General features: G+C 43.2%; 3 protein-coding genes across 5 annotated transcripts in view; 1 reads left to right on the top strand and 2 right to left on the bottom strand.

Annotated features, from left to right (window-relative positions):
• Window positions 1-17,250, top strand: part of LOC103280228 (zinc finger protein 420) — a 412,323-nt gene that overhangs the window by 38,027 nt on the left and 357,046 nt on the right. The window lies entirely within an intron of this gene.
• The window catches only part of LOC107982292 (zinc finger protein ZFP2-like), a 38,755-nt gene that overhangs the window by 18,958 nt on the left and 2,547 nt on the right, over window positions 1-17,250 (bottom strand). For all 3 annotated transcript variants that reach the window (XM_062973392.1, XM_062973393.1, XM_062973394.1), the window contains exons 3-5: window positions 4,323-4,449; window positions 2,209-2,279; window positions 289-415 (exon numbers count right to left, since the gene is read on the bottom strand). In XM_062973392.1, coding sequence (XP_062829462.1) covers window positions 289-415; window positions 2,209-2,279; window positions 4,323-4,449 — 325 coding nt within the window. The remainder of the gene's footprint in view (window positions 1-288; window positions 416-2,208; window positions 2,280-4,322; window positions 4,450-17,250) is intronic.
• Window positions 9,145-17,211, bottom strand: LOC100554513 (zinc finger protein 420). Its single transcript, XM_062974287.1, is given in 5 exon segments — window positions 9,145-11,536; window positions 13,316-13,475; window positions 16,182-16,252; window positions 16,794-16,920; window positions 17,086-17,211. Coding segments are annotated over 5 exon segments (2,451 nt in total). The 3' UTR covers window positions 9,145-9,569.

Raw genomic sequence — 17,250 nt, 5'->3', positions numbered from 1 at the left:
TCCTCCCGTGTGACTGATCTGGGTGATTACTCTTGATAGGCTTTCCAGGAGGCCCTGATGCTGGACTTGACTCCAGCTATGGAAGTCTTCCCACAGTAGTCAGAATTGGGGCCAACATCATTGTTCCTCGGGCAGCAAGTCAATGTCACACTTATGTTTTTCTAACATAAGCCCTGCCTTGCGAACTCTCAAAGATTGTGATGATTTAGAATACTGCTCCCACTAGGGAGCTGCTGACTGGAATAATGCATTTTGAAATAGAAATCCCCATCAGTGAGGAAGCCTTACCAAGAGAGTCCACAATCCCATGAATCTCCTCCATGATCTGCACGTGCAAGACTTTCTGACCAGGATTCAGAAGAGCCCACTCCTCCAGGGAGAAATGGACAGCCACATCCTCAAAGGCGATTGGGCCCTGGTGGAAAAAGAAAAGATTTCCTTCTCACATAAGGGAAATCAAGAAAAATACTCACAAGAAAATCAAAATCTCACAAGTAGATTTGCATTCTGTTGACTGTTTGAAAGGGAACGGGTTACAGACTCCATGCCATGGTGTAAGCTTTGGAGAGACGTCTGGTTGGTCACAGTCAAAACCATTTCTTAACTGATATGTAGAACCAGATATGGAATCTGGACATGTTGCAGCTTTCACTGTGGTGCCCTAAACTGGACCTAATGTTATTCCAGGTGAGGTCTCACCAAAGCAGAAAGAAGGTCACCATGACTTCCCTTAATCTCGACTCTATATTCATTTGAATGCAGCCCAAAATCCCATAAGCATTTAAGCTGGTGCATCACACACTTGGCTTAACTTGTGGTCTACTGACACTCCAAGATCCCTTTCACATGAACTGTTGACGAGCCAGGTGCCACCCATCCCGTATCTGTGAATTGTGTATATCCTTCCTTAGTGTACTATCCTACATTTGTCCTGGTTGAAATTAATTTCCTTTGTTTTCACCCAGCTTTCTAACGTGTTAAGGCCATTTTGAATTCTGATCCTGTCTTTTGGAGTACAGTAGAGTCTCACTTATCCAACACTCGCTTATCCAACGTTCTGGATTATCCAACGCATTTTTGGAGTTAATGTTTCCAATATATCGTGATATTTTGGTGCTAAATTCATAAATACAGTAATTACTACATAGCATTACTGCGTATTGAACTACTTTTTCTGCCAAATTTGTTGTCTAACATAATGTTTTGGTGCTTCATTTGTAAAATCATAACCTAATTTGATGTTTAATAGGCTTTTCCTTAATGTCTCCTTATTATCCAACATATTCGCTTATCCAACATTCTGCCGGCCCGTTTTTTTTTATTTTTTTTTTGTGTCAGGAGCAACTTGAGTTGCTTCTGGAGTGAGAGAATTGGCCGTCTGCAAGGACGTTGCCCAGGGGACATTGCCCGGATGTTTTGATGTTTTTACCATCCTTGTGGGAGGCTTCTCTCATGTCCCCGCATGGAGCTGGAGCTGATAGAGGGAGCTCATCCACACTCTCCCCAGGTGGGATTCGAACCTGGCAGCTTTCAGGTCAGCAACCCAACCTTCAAGTCACTTAGTCCACTACGCCATCTGGGGGCTCCTGCCGGCCCGTTTATGTTGGATAAGTGAGACTCTACTGTATTAGCTATCCCTCCTAATTTGGTGTCATCTGCAAACTTGATAAGCATGCCCTCTAAGCCTTCATCCAAGTCAGTAAGAAAGATGTAGAACAGCATTTGGCGCAGGACAGAACGCTTCAGCACCCCACTAGTCACTTCTTTCCAGGATGAAGAGGAACCACTGGTGAGCAGCCTTTGTCCATTCTTGAAGAGAGCAACAACCTTTGCCTCCTCGTCTGCTGGCTTTTCTCCTGTTCTCCGGGAATTCTCAAAGATTATAGCCAGTGGTTCTGAAATTTCTTCTGCTGGTTCCTTCAGTACTCTTGGATGTAGTTCATTTGGCCCTGGAGACTAGGGATTCTGTTAGAGTGGCTGGGTATTCCTGGACTATTTCTTTACCTATTTTGGTTTGCATTTCCCCTATTACCTCATCTGCTCCATCGGGCTTAAGTAGAATACTTATTCCCTTTTGGAGGAAGATTGAGGCAACGTTCTACCTTTTTCCTATTCCCTGTTAGCATTTCACTACCTACCCCAGCACATACCCTACTCTTGACACCCAGGCAGCTCCAGTCCTCCTCTCCCAGGAATCCTTCTGCTTACCTGATTCAGTTCCACTCCATCACAAAGGGGAAGAAACGACTGAGGATTCGGCAACAACATCATTCCAGCCCCTGGGAGAGAGAGCAAGGTGTGGAAAGCTAATCACATAACCATGTCTCAGAAGTTACAATTACAGTCCTAAAAAGAAATCTATGAGGAAATGACCCTAAGAACAGAGGCGCATTCAAGAGTCCAAGAATATGGAAATTTTTATGGTTTATGACTAACTCGCAAGCAATGCTGTGAGTAGGTTGAATTGAAACTAGTACTGGCTTGGTATTTCAATTGACCAAAGTTATTCTTTGTTGTCTGTTTGAGGTGGATTACAACACAATTTTGAAAACATAAACATTACAAAAATCAACAAATATACATCTATATATAGAAAAATGTAATGTGTGGTTTTACTATGGAGTAAGCAACAAAACCACTGAACCAAATCACACCAAATTTGGTCACAAAAGACATAGTCATCCAATCTATGTCTTTCAAACAAAAAAAAAACCTAGAAAAATAAAGTCTTAATTAGAAGATGTGGAAAAGCCATTTTCTCCCTGGCTTCTTGTCAGAAAAGTAGGCCCTGCCCCCTTTAGGCCCCGCCCCCTTTATCTCCTAACAACCACAATGGTGACAGGCAGAGTTAGGCCTCACTTAAGCCTCTTCCACACTGCTGATAAAACACAGATTATCTGATTTGCACTCGATGATATGACATTGTAGACCCAAGACCCTTCCACACAACTATATAACTCAGAATGCCAAGGCAGATATAATCCACAGTATCTGCTTTGCCCTGGATTATCTTGAGTCCACACTGACATATAATCCAATTCAGTGTGGATTTTTCACAGTTGTGTAGAAGGGGCCTCATATAATCCAGTTCAAAGCAAATAATATAAGATTCTAAATATAATTCTGTATATAAAAATTACTGTGGTATAATAAAACAGAGAAATATAATCCCTAAAATCACTCAGAAGAGCAACACTCAGAAAACAGGGGAATTCCAGACAGCAAACAATCAGGGCCAGCTAACACCTCCCAACAAAGGATTCTCCCAAGCAGGAAGCACCCAGGCTTTGAAGCTGCAAGGCCATTAAATGCTAATCAACATGACTAATTGCAGCATTCATACTTGTTGCACCAAGACTATTCATTGCCATTCAGCCCGATCAACCAAGGATTCCACAAGGTAGAAAGCAGCCAGGCTTGCAAGCATCAAGGCTATTCAGTGCTGAAACATGATTTCCCCTAGGTAGAAAACGCCCAGGCTTTGAAGCCATGAGGCTACTCCGTCCTATTCAACCTGGCCAACAAAAGATGCCCCTGTGTAGAAAGCAGCTAGGCTTTTAAGCTGCAAGACTATTCAATGCAATTCAAACTGGCCAAACAAAGATTCCCCTACAAAGTAGCCAGGTTTCAAAGCGACTCTTTGATTGAGGGTGCTACTCCAGCTCACCAAACAAGGATTCCCCTAGGTATAACACAGCCAGGCATTGAAGCTGCAAGGCTATTCAGGGCAATTCAACCAGACCAACAAAGGATTAACCTTGGTAGAGGGCAGCCAGGCTTTGAAGCAGCAATACTACTCTGTATTATTGAAGCTGACCAACCAAAGATTCTGCTAGGTAGCAAGCAGCCAGGCTTTGAAGCAGTGAGGCTATTCATTGTAATTCTAGCAGCCCAAAAAACCATTCCCCTAGAACGCAAGTACCCAGACTTCCAAGCAGCAAGCCTATTCCATTGTATTCCAGCTCACCAAACAAGGATTCCCATAAGAAGAAAATGGCCAGGCTCTTGAGGCTGCAAGGCTATTCACTGCTATTCTACTTGGCAAACAAATGATTCTCATAAGCCACAGCGACGCGTGGCAGGGCACAGCTAATATTTCTATAAAAGATCCACTTTAAAACTGCATTTCTGGAAAATACATATTAAAGTACATGAAACAGACATAAAACAAAGGAAATTTGTTTAAGATATATACCCGTCTCAAGGCCAAACGATCCTACAAGATACAAGATACAAACTGATTTGGGATGTGCTGCAATCCACCCAAAGGGGAATTTACACTGTCATAAAACACCAAAACTCCCAGAAGAGTTCCTTCTCACCCTGTAAAGCTGCAGCTCTATCTTCTTCCTGCTTCAGCTCCTTCTGCCTGAGACTCTGGGTTGTGTTTGATGGAGATTTCTCTGATGCAGGGACATTAGACTGGGCTTCGATGCAGTTATTTTGGGTCTGGAAGAGCACAGAGTATTCCAGAAGTAGTATGGAGAAAGTTCAAAAATATCACAAATCTATGTGCAGAAACTTCAACTTTTTTTTAAAAAAAAAGAATAACTCTGAGAAGGAAACCTAATTTGAAACAAATGCCACACTCCCCCTCCCAACATTTTCAATGTGATATCTGGAGGTCAACATATTTGAGCAGAGCAGCAACCGAGCTTACAGCGGATATGGAGGTGATAGCAGGAGGAGCAGAAGAGGTGGGAAAAGAGGCAGAGGGAGCTTGATTTGGCTTCTGCCTCACATTGGTCCCATCTTGGAAGAAAGGCAGGATGTATGTTTAATCTATCCATCGGTCCCAAGGTTAGTAAAACCAAGAGGAAATGCTCTCACCTGTTCTTCCTGCCTCTTGTACTCTGCCCGACTCAGGAGGAAGCCTTCCGCCAGGGCCACCGCCTGGGAAGAGGTCTCTGCCCCACACTCTCGGACCCATCTCCCCATCTCTGGGGGCAGGAGGCTCAGGAACTGCTCCAGGATCACCAGGTCCAGCATCTCCGCCTTGGTGTGTTGCTCTGGCTTCAGCCACTGGCGGCAGAGATCGTGGAGGCGGCTGCAAACCTCTCTGGGTCCCTCGCCCTCTCGGTAGGAGGACTGCCTGAAGCGCTGGCGCTGTATGTGCGCATCCAGGAACGTCTGCGTCGTTCTTTTCCAGGATTCCCCACTACTCTCGGGGGCCCAGCCTGCTTCAGGTCTAGGTGAGTTGGGTATCTCCATATTGGAACCACCCTCACAAAGAACCAACCCGTATCCAAGATGCTTTCCTTCCCTTTTCTTTCAGGGAAAAGAAATCCCTCAACAGATGTTTTTCCTCCCTCTTCTCTCAACTGAACAGGCTCTACTCCAAAGTTGTCAGCCAACAATCATATTTCCTCTGTGAAAGTAAGGCAGAATTAAACAAAACAGGTTTTGGGAAACCTTTTCTTGGAGAGTAGAAAAACAAGCCTTTATTTATTTCAGAGCCAGGTAATGCTGGACCCTCCTTCCTCTTGGGCCTCTGCTTCTCCAGCCTCCAGACCCACCTGTCCTCCCACTGAACTCCCATTTGGTCCCAACCCACACTATCCCCCCCCCCCCACTGATTCCTTCAGCTGATGCTACATGATCCATAGCCTTTCTTGCAAATATGAACCAAGAGACTTGAAAGCAAGAGACAAAAATTGAAATATATATATATTCGTCTCAGGAGCAACTTGAGTCGCTTCAGGAGGGAGAGAATTGGCTGTCTGCAAGGACGCTGCCCAGGGGACGCCCGGATGTTTCAATGTTTTTGCCATCCTTGTGGGAGGCTTCTCTCATGTCCCCGCATGGAGCTGGAGCTGATAGAGGGAGCTCATCCGCACTCTCCCCGAGTGGGATTCGAACCTGGCAGCTTTCAGGTCAGCAACTCAACCTTCAAGTCACTTAGTCCACTACGCCATCTGGGGGCTCCAATAAAATATTTGGAAATCCAGATGACAAACAAAAACTGTTTGTCAACTAATGAGGAGCTGACTCCACATGATAGAAGCTGTAGTTCACCCTGCATCAAGACACAGCAATGTGACCCCCACTGACAGTAAATCTAGACCACATTTGGCTCACAGAATCCCCAAGACCAAAGAAAAATACTGGAGAGGTTTGGGGGGAATCTGCCTTGATTTATAGCCATCGTCAGTACTGGGATTTATAGTTCAACTGCAATCCATCAACTGGACCCCATCAACTATGGCCTTGGGCCCAACTTAGCACACAGAACCCCCATGACCAACAAAAATGCAGGAGGGCTTTGAGGAGATTTCCCTTTGATTTATAGGAGTTGTAGCACAAAGAACCAGTATGACCAACTGAACACACTGGAGGAGTTTGGGAAGAATGCTGGAAAAAACAACCAAGATTTCCAAGGAGTTACACCATCGAATGAAATTTTAACAGAATGATATATAGATGATACATAACTCAAGAAAAACTCTCAAAGCTATAGAAAAGATCCAACATATTTCAGGAATACAAATAAATACCTGGAACTTTCTATCATTTGTGGTCGACTTGTCCAAAAGGTAAAGAATTGGGTTTTTGTATGTTTTCCGGGCTGTATGACCATGTTCCAGAAGTATTCTCTCCTGACATTTCGCCCACATCTATGGCAGGCAGTCTCAGAGGTTGTGAGAACATAATTGTGGGAGAAACGTCAGGAGAGAATACTTCTGGAACATGGCCATACAACAACCCTGTGATCCTAGCCATGAAAGCCTTCAACAACACAGCTAAAGAATTCTGGATAAAAATCCACAGAGACATGTAAACTATCCTGAGTACACAACCCCATTAAGACTAGAATTTTTTTCTACTGGGATTATGAGACAAACAGACATTGAAACATCAAGAAAGAATCTTTCTTTATATGACAACAGAAGCAAGAACGGAATATGCAAAACTATGGAAACAACAAAACATGTCAGCCCAAAAAATTGGATTACTAAAGTTTTTGAAATGGCCAAAATGGATAAATTAGCTTTCACTGCACAACAAATACACAGAAACTTCAAGAATGGAAACCCTTCAATGAATTTATAAAGAACTAAAGGAAGATGACCACAGCCGGAGCTGTGGACTAAAATAGTATTAATGGACTAAAATAGTATTAAGAGTATACAGTTACCTGTATTCAAGAGAGTTTGAATAACTGACCTATCAGCTCTCTTTAATTGGAATATAAATGGTTGCAAATCCTGTTATTAGATATTTTATAACTGTACACACACACACCACGAGTGTGTTAAAAGGCCAACCTGTGAGTGAAGCAAGCCTGTTCCAACTTTGGCCCTCCCTCCAGGTGTTTTGGGCTTCAACTCTTCTTTGGCCCTTTGGAGGTGGTCTGGGAATAGGACTCACCAGAAGGAGGAGGAGGAGACAAGCTGGAGGAGTAGGAAGTGGCCAAAGGAGCAAACTCTCTCTCCCATCTGGGCGAGGAAGGGTTAAGGGGAGGGAGTTTAGTTCCTAGACAGTCAGGAAAGCTTGGTCTAAGGAGGCCCTCTTGCTTCCTGCCTCTCTGGGAACCAAACTCCCTCCCCTTAACCCTTCCTTGCCCAGCGTTACTCTGGAAGGAGGGGGAAAGAGCATCTCTCAAAAGCCCTGGAACCAAAGGACTCAAGATGAGTGCATGCATATTGTCATGGGGGGCGGGCTGTGGCACAGGCTGGTAAACAGCTGCTGCAATAAATCACTCTGACCATGAGGTCATGAGTTCGAGGCCAGCCCATGGCAGGGTGAGCACCCGTCAATTAAAAATAAAATATACCCTTTTCCCCCTACAATAAGACATCCCCAGAAAATAAGACCTAGTAGAGGTTTTGCTGAATTGCTAAATATAAGGCCTCCCCCAAAAGTAAGACCTAGCAAAGTTTTTGTTTGGAAGCATGGCCACCAAACAGAACACCATGTACGTACCATAGATTGTTGTACATGGAAATATTGGTAGTAACAAGAAATTCTTGATAGGATTCACAGTTTGTCTGGTTATGCTGGTTTGTGATGACAACTACTGTACAGTATATAGTAAATGTTCATTTTTTTGTTCAACAATACATGTGAATTCTTCTTCATGGAAAAATAAGACATCCCCTGAAAATAAGACCTAGCACATCTTTGGGAGCAAAAATTAATATAAGACACTGTCTTATTTTCGGGGAAACACGGTAGCCCCTGCTCGTTGCTGACCTAGCAACCCGAAAGATAGTTGCATCTATCAAGTAGGAAATAAGGTACCACTTATAAAAGTGGGGAGGCAAGTTTAACTAATTTACAACGTTGGAATGAAGAAGTGAGGAAGTGCCATCAGAGTGGATGATGAAGCAGCTGCTCCCCCCGGTGGCCAGAATTGAACATCCCCTCAGGAGAAGGTTAAATAGCCTCTGCGTCTGTCTGTCTGTTGTCTCTGTCTCGGTTCGATGTGTTTATGGGCACTGAATGTTTGCCCTATATGTACATAATGTGCTCCGCCCTGAGTCCCCTTCGGGGTGAGAAGGGCAGAATATAAATACTTTAAATAAATAAAATGGAAGAAAAAAAATCTATATTAATAGGATGGTTAGTGACATATATCCTCTTCCTGTCAAACCATTGCTCCCCAACCCCACTGAACATTAAAGGTAAGCAATCAGTCCAGGGAGCAGAGCAGAGCATCCTGATTCATTCCACTAAATTCCCCTTCTTTCCCCTTTCCTTCTTTAAGGGACTTGAAGATTATCATGGACATGGAAATTAAATGGTGGTGGAGGAGGAGCAGTCTTCACCAGGTTGTGGCTCCTCCTTTATTTTCACAAGGTCTTCTTGGGCCATTCTTGAGATATAAAGGACACGAATGTTCCAATGAAATACACTTTCATATTTTGGTCATATTTTATTAATGTTTTCTGCTGCCAAGGGTTTCCTTTATTTCTGAATTTGAGTAAAATGGCTATATGCCCAGAACTACTTAGAAAACTTGTATTCATTACATAAACATTAGGATTTTTACTCTACACAGACACATCTATTTCCCTATAATACAAAATCCAATGGCTAGAATTTTGCAAAACATCAGATCACGACTCTGCCTAAAATTGATTCAAATACTTATCAATATTTAACACTGTACATTCTAAAATAATACAAAGGCTCATGTTTATGTGGATTAGCAGTGTGCCAGGAGCAAGAAAACTGACAAAAACAACCAGTATATTCTAGCCAAAGGTACAATTTGTACATTGAGGGTAATAATAGCGCAAACATCTTTTCCTTTGGCTTGGCCTCAACAGAAGCACTTTGTTCAATTCCGGAATCCCGGCTGAAAAACAAAATTCACAAACTGGAAATTTGCAAACATGGTGGTAAAGGAGCCAGAAACAAGCCCAGGGGAAGAACAGATGGAATGACATATGGTTTCTTTTTAAAATAAGTGACATGACAATCGTATTTAACCTTCTGAATGATTGTCACAGGAAGCTTGCTTTCTGCTGCTCCAGAGAACAGGACCTCCAACTTAGGGATTCAAATGATGAGAAACGGTATTCTACCAAATCTTAGGCAAGATGTTAACCCACAATGGCTGTATTTTAACTTTTGTGTATTCTCCAGTGCTTGTTAAGGGACAAAGACTGAATAAAACATTTCCCACACTCCTGGCATCTATATGGATCCTGCTCTGTGTGGAGCCTTTTGTGGCTCAGGAATTGTGAACTGTCAGCAAAACATTTCTCACACTCCTGGCATTGGTAAGGCTTCTATCCAGTGTGGAGTCTTTTGTGCTTCACCAAGGATGAACTGTAAGCAAAAAATTTCCCACACTCCTGGCATTGATATGGCTTTTCTCCTGTGTGGACCCTTTTGTGGCTCACCAATTGTGCATTGCAAACAAAACTTTTCCCACACTCCTGGCATTGGTATGGCTTTTCTCCTGTGTGGAGTCTTTTGTGCTTCGCCAAGGATGAGCTGTAAGCAAAACATTTCCCACACTCCTGGCACTGGTTTGCCTTCTCTCCTGTGTGGAGTTTTTTGTGGATCTTCAAGTGAGAACTGTAAGCAAAACATTTTCCACACTCCTTGCATTGGTATGGCTTCTCTCCTGTGTGGTGTCTTTTGTGGGTCAGCAATTGTGACCTGTAAGAAAAACATTTCCCACACTCCTGGCACTGGTTTGCCTTCTCTCCTGTATGGAGTTTTTTGTGGCTCTCCAAGCGAGAACTCTTAGCAAAATATTTTCCACACTCCTGGCATTGATATGGCTTCACTCTTGTATGGAGCCTTTTGTGCCACACCAAGACTGAATTGCTGGCAAAACATTTCCCACACTCCTGGCATTGGTATGGCTTCTCTCCTGTGTGGTTTCTTTTGTGGCTCACCAAGGTTGAACTGTCAGCAAAACTTTTCCCACACTCCTGGCATTGGTATGGCTTCTCTCCTGTGTGCTGCCTTTTGTGCCGCACCAAGACCGCTTTGCGAGCAAAACATTTCCCACACTCCTGGCACTGGTATGGCTTCTCTCCTGTGTGGAGTCTTTTGTGGATCTTCAAGTGAGAACTGTAAGCAAAACATTTCCCACACTCCTGGCATCTATATGGATCCTGCCCTGTGTGGAGCCTTTTGTGAACCACCAAGTGTGAACTGTCAGCAAAACATTTCTCACACTCCTGGCATTGGTAAGGCTTTTCTCCAGTGTGGAGTCTTTTGTGGATCTTCAAGTGAGAACTGTAAGCAAAACATTTCCCACACTCCTGGCACTGGTTTGCCTTCTCTCCTGTGTGGAGTCTTTTGTGGATCTTAAAGTGAGAACTGTAAGCAAAACATTTTCCACACTCCTGGCATTGGTATGGCTTCTCGCCTGTGTGAAGTCTTTTGTGCTTCACCAAGCCTGAACTGGAAGCAAAACATTTCTCACACTCCTGGCATTGGTATGGCTTCTCTCCTGTGTGGTTTCTTTTGTGGCTCACCAAGGTTGAACTGTCAGCAAAACTTTTCCCACACTCCTGGCATTGGTATGGCTTCTCTCCTGTGTGCTGCCTTTTGTGCCGCACCAAGACTGAATTGCGAGCAAAACATTTCCCACACTCCTGGCACCGGTATGGCTTCTCTCCTGTGTGGAGTCTTTTGTGCTTCACCAATGCTGAACTGTCAGCAAAACATTTCCCACACTCCTGGCATTTATATGGATCCTGCCCTGTGTGAAATTTGTCATGTTCCACCAAGTGTGAACTCTGGATAAAAGATTTCCCCAACTCCTGGCTTATGAAATCCTCTGTTCCTTCAAAAGTTGCTTCTTGGCTCAGATGTGGCAATTTGTTATCAGCAGCACATTTTGCTGATATTTTCCATCCAAGATGGCTTTTCCCATCACTGAGTGTCTTGTGAAGCGTAAGTGCAATATTTTGGGTAAAACATTGTCCACGTACATTGCATTTGTAGAGCCTTTCTTTGGCAGAAACTTCATCTTCTCTGTGGGTTTGCTGGTGTCTTGGAAGGTCCCCATTGTGCCCGAAATGCTTCCTGCATTTGGTGCTTACATTGCTCTGCTTCCAGTTATCTGCTGTAGAGAAGAAAGACCAAATGAATCATTCTGCCCTGTGAGTTATAAGGACTCTAAGGAAGTGAGATGAATAGTGGATTGAAATTGATGAAGGTAGAGAAGGGAACAAAAAAGGAATGTCTGCAGGACTCAGCCAGATATAGTTACATCCCTGTAGAACCCCACTTGAAAGAGTTTTTGAGAGAGAGATTGCTCTGGTTCCAATACTTGCATAATTCTGTACGGCTTTTACAGGGAGCTGCAACTTCTTCACATATGAGAATTTAAGAAAGTGGCAGTGGATATATTAGGGATTTCCTAACTTTTAGGGTGGAATAAATATACAGTGTTTCAAAAAAGTGGACTCAATTTTAAATAGCTACATGTCTGCAATTGTGAATCTACCATGAATGAAACTTGTACCACTTGAAAGAGAGTGACATAAAGTTTGATAGTTGGTCTATGCCTCTCACAGTACACAAAAAACCCAAGCCCCAATCATTCACACGCACAGAACCTAGAAGACGTTATGTTGCAGTTCACCATCTTGCAAATGACTGATGCTATTGCTGTTTGTGTACTGGGAGAGGTAGTGTAGAAAGAGAGCCTAGCCTTCAGACATCCAGGGGCCAGCCTGCCTGCTTGGGAGGAAAAACCAGGTTGAATACCATACCAATAAAAAGTGAGAGAAAAAGGGAGGGATGGAGAATAGTTGACTGATTGCTGTTGCTCAGGCACCAAGGCCTTATTCTTCGTGAAGGTTTTGGTGTCTAACCGGTTTTACGAAAACCTTTCCATGTACATGGTTTTATTTCTTTTAAAAATATTTAAATTTGGTTCCCTGTTCCATGGATTATTCTGGGATTTCTGCTCCTGTTGTGTTCCTGGTTTTAAGCCTTTTATTTAGAATTCATCTTGCCTTCATGCTCCAGTTTAAAAACCTTAATCTGGGATGTATGCTCCCTGTGGTTTATTTTCTGTTCACAGTTTGGCTTGGCTTTTTGCCTATGACTTTTGACTACAATATTGACTTTTGGAGCTTATTCTTTATTTACTCCATAGTGTTTTACGCTTTTTAATATATGCTTTTTTAATAAACTGTTTGACTTTTACACTTGGTGTCTTCCTGGGTGCTGTGTGCAAGGTGAAACCCTGCTGAGGTGCAACATAACCTTAAGAAATGATAGTTAAGATTAGAAGGTCATGATTTACATTTTGGATGGCATACCTTTGTATGGTTTCAAAAAGCAAAAGTACACGCAGGCAAAGGACATTCTTCCATGTACCAAAATGACTAAGGGATTCATATAATTACCAATATGTCATATATTTCTAACATAAGCGCTGCCTTCAGTGACTGGGATGATTTAGGATATTGCTCCCGCCAGAAAGCTGCTGATTGGGATTCAGTGTTTCCCGCTACTTCGCGGTTTGCTTTTTGTGGACTCGCTGTATCACAGGTTTTCTCAGATGCTTATGGGACATGGCCATACAGCCCTCCCTCCCTCACAGGCACAAAAGGGCCCCGGCTGAGGCGCACGGCCTGTCCTGTCCTCCTCAACCTCCCGAAGGCAGCGAAAGTAGGTCCGGCCTGCACCTCATCGCCTTAGCGGGGCTTGTGATGCGGAGAAAGGCCACCTAACTACTAAAATAACATAAAAATATTAAAATAAATATAGCGTCCCTACTTGGTGGATTTTCACTTTTCGCGGGTGGTCCTGGAACGTAACCCCTGTGATAAGTGAGGGAACACTATACTGCATTTTGAAACAGAAATCCCCATCAACGAGGGAGCCTTACCAAGAGAGTCCACAATCCCATGAATCTCCTCCATGATCTGCTTGTGCAAGACTTTCTGACCAGGATTCAGAAGAACCCACTCCTCCTGGGAGAAATGGACAGCCACATCCTCAAAGGTGATTGGGCCCTGGTGGGAAAAAAAATCCTTCTCATATAAGAGCTAACAAGAAAAAACAATTACAGTAATCTCTTTAAAAAAGATTTACATTTCTGTTAATTCCTTGAGTTAGAGAAAACTCCCAAAAATACAACTGAGCGTTAAAAAAATGTAAACAGGATACTTATAGTTGAGCATTCAGCTCACAGCAAGCAGAGCGTGAAGTTATGTGCCTGTAAAGTATTTAGAGCTTAAGAGGCAACCATGCAGAGTCCAAACTTTCAAACTTACAAAAAAGTTACAAAACATTTATTTACAAAACTAATAACTTTCTTAATTATGAAGAACTGGCTCTGAACTACTCTCTAATTCCATCTCTTCTAGTGTTCAACAGAGAGGGAAAAATCTCCAAGTACTACATCTCTCCTGATGCACACAAGCTGAGGGTGTTTCCAGACAGGTATTTATCCCAGGAACATTCGCGTTTAAAAAACGCAAATGTTCTCGGGTGCCTGTCCACACACATCCCAGAAAGTCCGTGCTTTCTGGGTGGGTGTCCTCCCGGACACTGTCACCCCATCCCCAAAAGCCCCCCAAACCCCTTTGAACAGTAAGAAAAAACTTACCGGGCCTCCATTAGTGTTCCTGCAGCTCTCCTTGCACGTAGCAATGATGCGGCAGGAGAGCGCGGGGAAGGGGGAGAGCGGTAGGTGTCCTTGCAGTTTTCCGGGCTAATTTAGCCTGGAAAAATATGGGACACCTGTCTGGACTGCAGTCCAGACAGCGTAAGTAGTGGGTTTATCCCGTGCCTTCCTGGAAGGCGTGGAATAAACCCATATCAAATTAATTCGCCACAAACCAGGGTTTTGATGATTTGTGGTGAATTAATTCCTGTTTTCAAAAAATCTCATCCAGACAGCCCCCTTTTTGATGTGGGAAGTCCAGCATTAAAGGGGCTGTCTGGATGGGCTCTGAGAGAGGTGTCAATACACTACTAAAATGTAAAAAGCAGAAGTCTGAAACAAAGGCATGCACCTGGAAAGTATCCATTCTATATATCCAAGCAGAATGAGAGCAGAAAGAGAGAAAAAACAAATAGATACATTCCAACTGTCATTCAGGAGTCAATCAGGAGTCAGCCTATTCCTAATCTAACTTTCCTCATTGAGGACTGCAGACGTGGGCAGTATGGGGTTGAATTTCAACAGTTTGAAAGGGAAAGGGCTAAGGCCTCTGTGCCATAGTTGTAGTTATAAGCTTTGTAGAGACACCTGGTTGGTCACAGTCAAAACCATTTCTCAATTCATATGTAAAATCAGGAATATGAAAACGTTCTAGATTTTACTGTGTTGCCCAGAACTGGACACAGTATTATTCCAGGTGAGGTCTCATTAAAGCAGAAGGAAGGTCACCATGACTTCCCTTAACCCTAGACACTACATTTCTTTGGATGCAGCTCAAAATCCCATATTCTTTTAAGTGGCTGTATCACAGTTGGCTCATGTTCAACTTTTGGTCTATGTGTGCACTGCATTTTTCCAGCCTTAGTGTGCTATCCTACATTTCTCCTTGTTGAAATTAATTTGGTTAGTTTTGGCCCAGCTCTCTAACATGTTATGGGCATTTTAAATTCTGATCCTATCTTCTGGAGTATTTGCTATCCCTCCTAATTTGGTATCATCTGCAAATATAATACACAATCCCTCTAAACCTTCATCCAAGTCACGAAGAAAGATGTTGAACAGAACTGGGCCCAGGACAGAATCTGCAGAACCCCGCTAGTCACTTCTTTCCAGGATGAAGAGGAACCATTGCTGAGCATCCTTTGGGTTTGACCACTCAATCAAGTCAAAATCAACGTAGCATTACTATAGTCTAGCCCCCATTTTACTACTTTGTTTGCAAAAACATCATGGAGCACCTTTACAAAGGCGTTGCTGAAGCCAGATGAGCTAGTTTTGCATTTCCCATATTGCCTCATCCGCTCCATCTTGCTCAAGTTGAATCCTGAAAACTGAGCCAGTGTTCTTACTTTTTCCCTATCCTGTTAGCATTTCAGCACCTTCTCAGTACAGATAACCCATTGTTTCCTCCTTTTTCCTTCTGCTGACATAACCAAAGAATCCCCTTTTATTGTTTTTAATCTCTCTGGCAAGCCTGAGCTCATTTTCTGCATTAGCTTCGCAAAACTTTCCCCCACATATGCTGGTTTAGTCGTATGAATTCTGCTTGGGCAATTTCCCCTTTTCCATTCTGTGTACATGCCCCTTTTAAATCTTAGCTCAGTTGAGCTAAGTTCTTTGAACATCCATTCTGGTTTCTTTAGATTTCTCTCTTTTTTCTTTTCTCCTTGTTGGCACTGTTTTCAACTGTGGCTTCAGTTTTTTTTGTTTTTTTTCCGTTGCTTCTGGAGTGAGAGAATTGGCCGTCTGCAAGGACGTTGCCCAGGGGATGCCCAGATGTTTTGATGTTTTACCATCCTTGTGGGAGGCTTCTCTCATGTCCCCGCATAGAGCTGGAGCTGATAGAGGGAGCTCATCCGCACTCTCCCCAGGTGGGATTCGAACCTGGCAACTTTCAGGGCAGCAATCCAACCTTCCAGTCACTTAGTCCACTACGCCATCTGGGGGCTCCTGTGGCTTCAGTATCTCACTTCTAAGAAACTCCCATTTAATATTTTCTGTTACAACAGATGTTTAATTATTAAGCCTGGAACAAATGACACCCAGGCAGCTCCAGCCCTCCTCTCCCAGGAATCCTTCCGCTTACCTGACTCAGTTCCACTCCATCACAAAGGGGAAGAAACGACTGCAGATTTGCCAACAACATCATTCCAGCCCCTGGGAGAGAGAGCAAGGTGTGGAAAGTTGATCACATAAACATGTCCCAGAGGTTACATTTATAGTCCTAAAAGCAAACTTATAAAAAAATGACCCTATGAACACAGGAGCATTCTCCAGCCCAGGAATATTTAAATATTTAGGATTTAGGACTTTATCTCACAAGCAGAGCTTTGAGTAGGCTGAATTGAAATTAGTACTGGGCTTGGCATTTCAATTAACTGAAGTTATTTTTTTTGTTGTCTGTTTGCCTTCCACCTCAGTTTCATGGCTCATCTTAGCTTCGGGTCCCACCTGGGAAGTTACTAAAGGGTTCAATTTTTAGTCCTATTCATCTTTAGGCTAAAGCAGAAGTATTGCAAGAAAGAAAACTGCAAATCACACTGAAATTACACCTATTGCAATTGACTACCTACATATATACTCACCTCAAGGCCAAATGATCCTGCATATGCACCTTCTGAAGTTCAAAATGACTTCCCACAAAAGGGAATTTACACTGGAATAAAACACCAAAGCTCCCAGAAGAGTTCCTTCTTACCCTGCAAGGCTGCAGCCTCATCTCCTTGCTGCTTCAGCTTCTTCTGCCTGAGACTCTGGATGCTGCCTGATGGAAAGTTCTCTGATGCAGGGACATTAGACTGAGCTTTGATGCAGTTTTTTTGGTTCTGGAAGAGAACAGAGTATTCCAGAAGTAATATGGAGAAAGTTCAAAACAATCACAGACTTATGTGTAGAAACTTTATGGACTTTAGAAAAAGAAAAGCTCTGAGATGGCAACCTAGTTTAAAACAAATGCCATATTCCCCTTTTCATCATTTTGATTGTTATACCTGGCAATCAACAAATTTGAGTAGAGCAACAAAAGTGGATATGGAGGTGACAGCAGGAGGGGCAGAGCAGGTGGGAAAAAGAGGCAGAGGGAGCAGAGTCTGGCTTCTACTTCTTATCGGTCCCATCTTGGAAGAAAGGCATGGTGTACGTTTAATCTATCCGTG

This window comes from Anolis carolinensis, chromosome 2 (genome assembly GCF_035594765.1).
Source record: "Anolis carolinensis isolate JA03-04 chromosome 2, rAnoCar3.1.pri, whole genome shotgun sequence".
Taxonomy (NCBI): Eukaryota; Metazoa; Chordata; class Lepidosauria; order Squamata; family Dactyloidae; genus Anolis; species Anolis carolinensis.
Note: the sequence above shows the minus strand (reverse complement) of the source record. Positions and strands in the feature narration are given on the sequence as shown.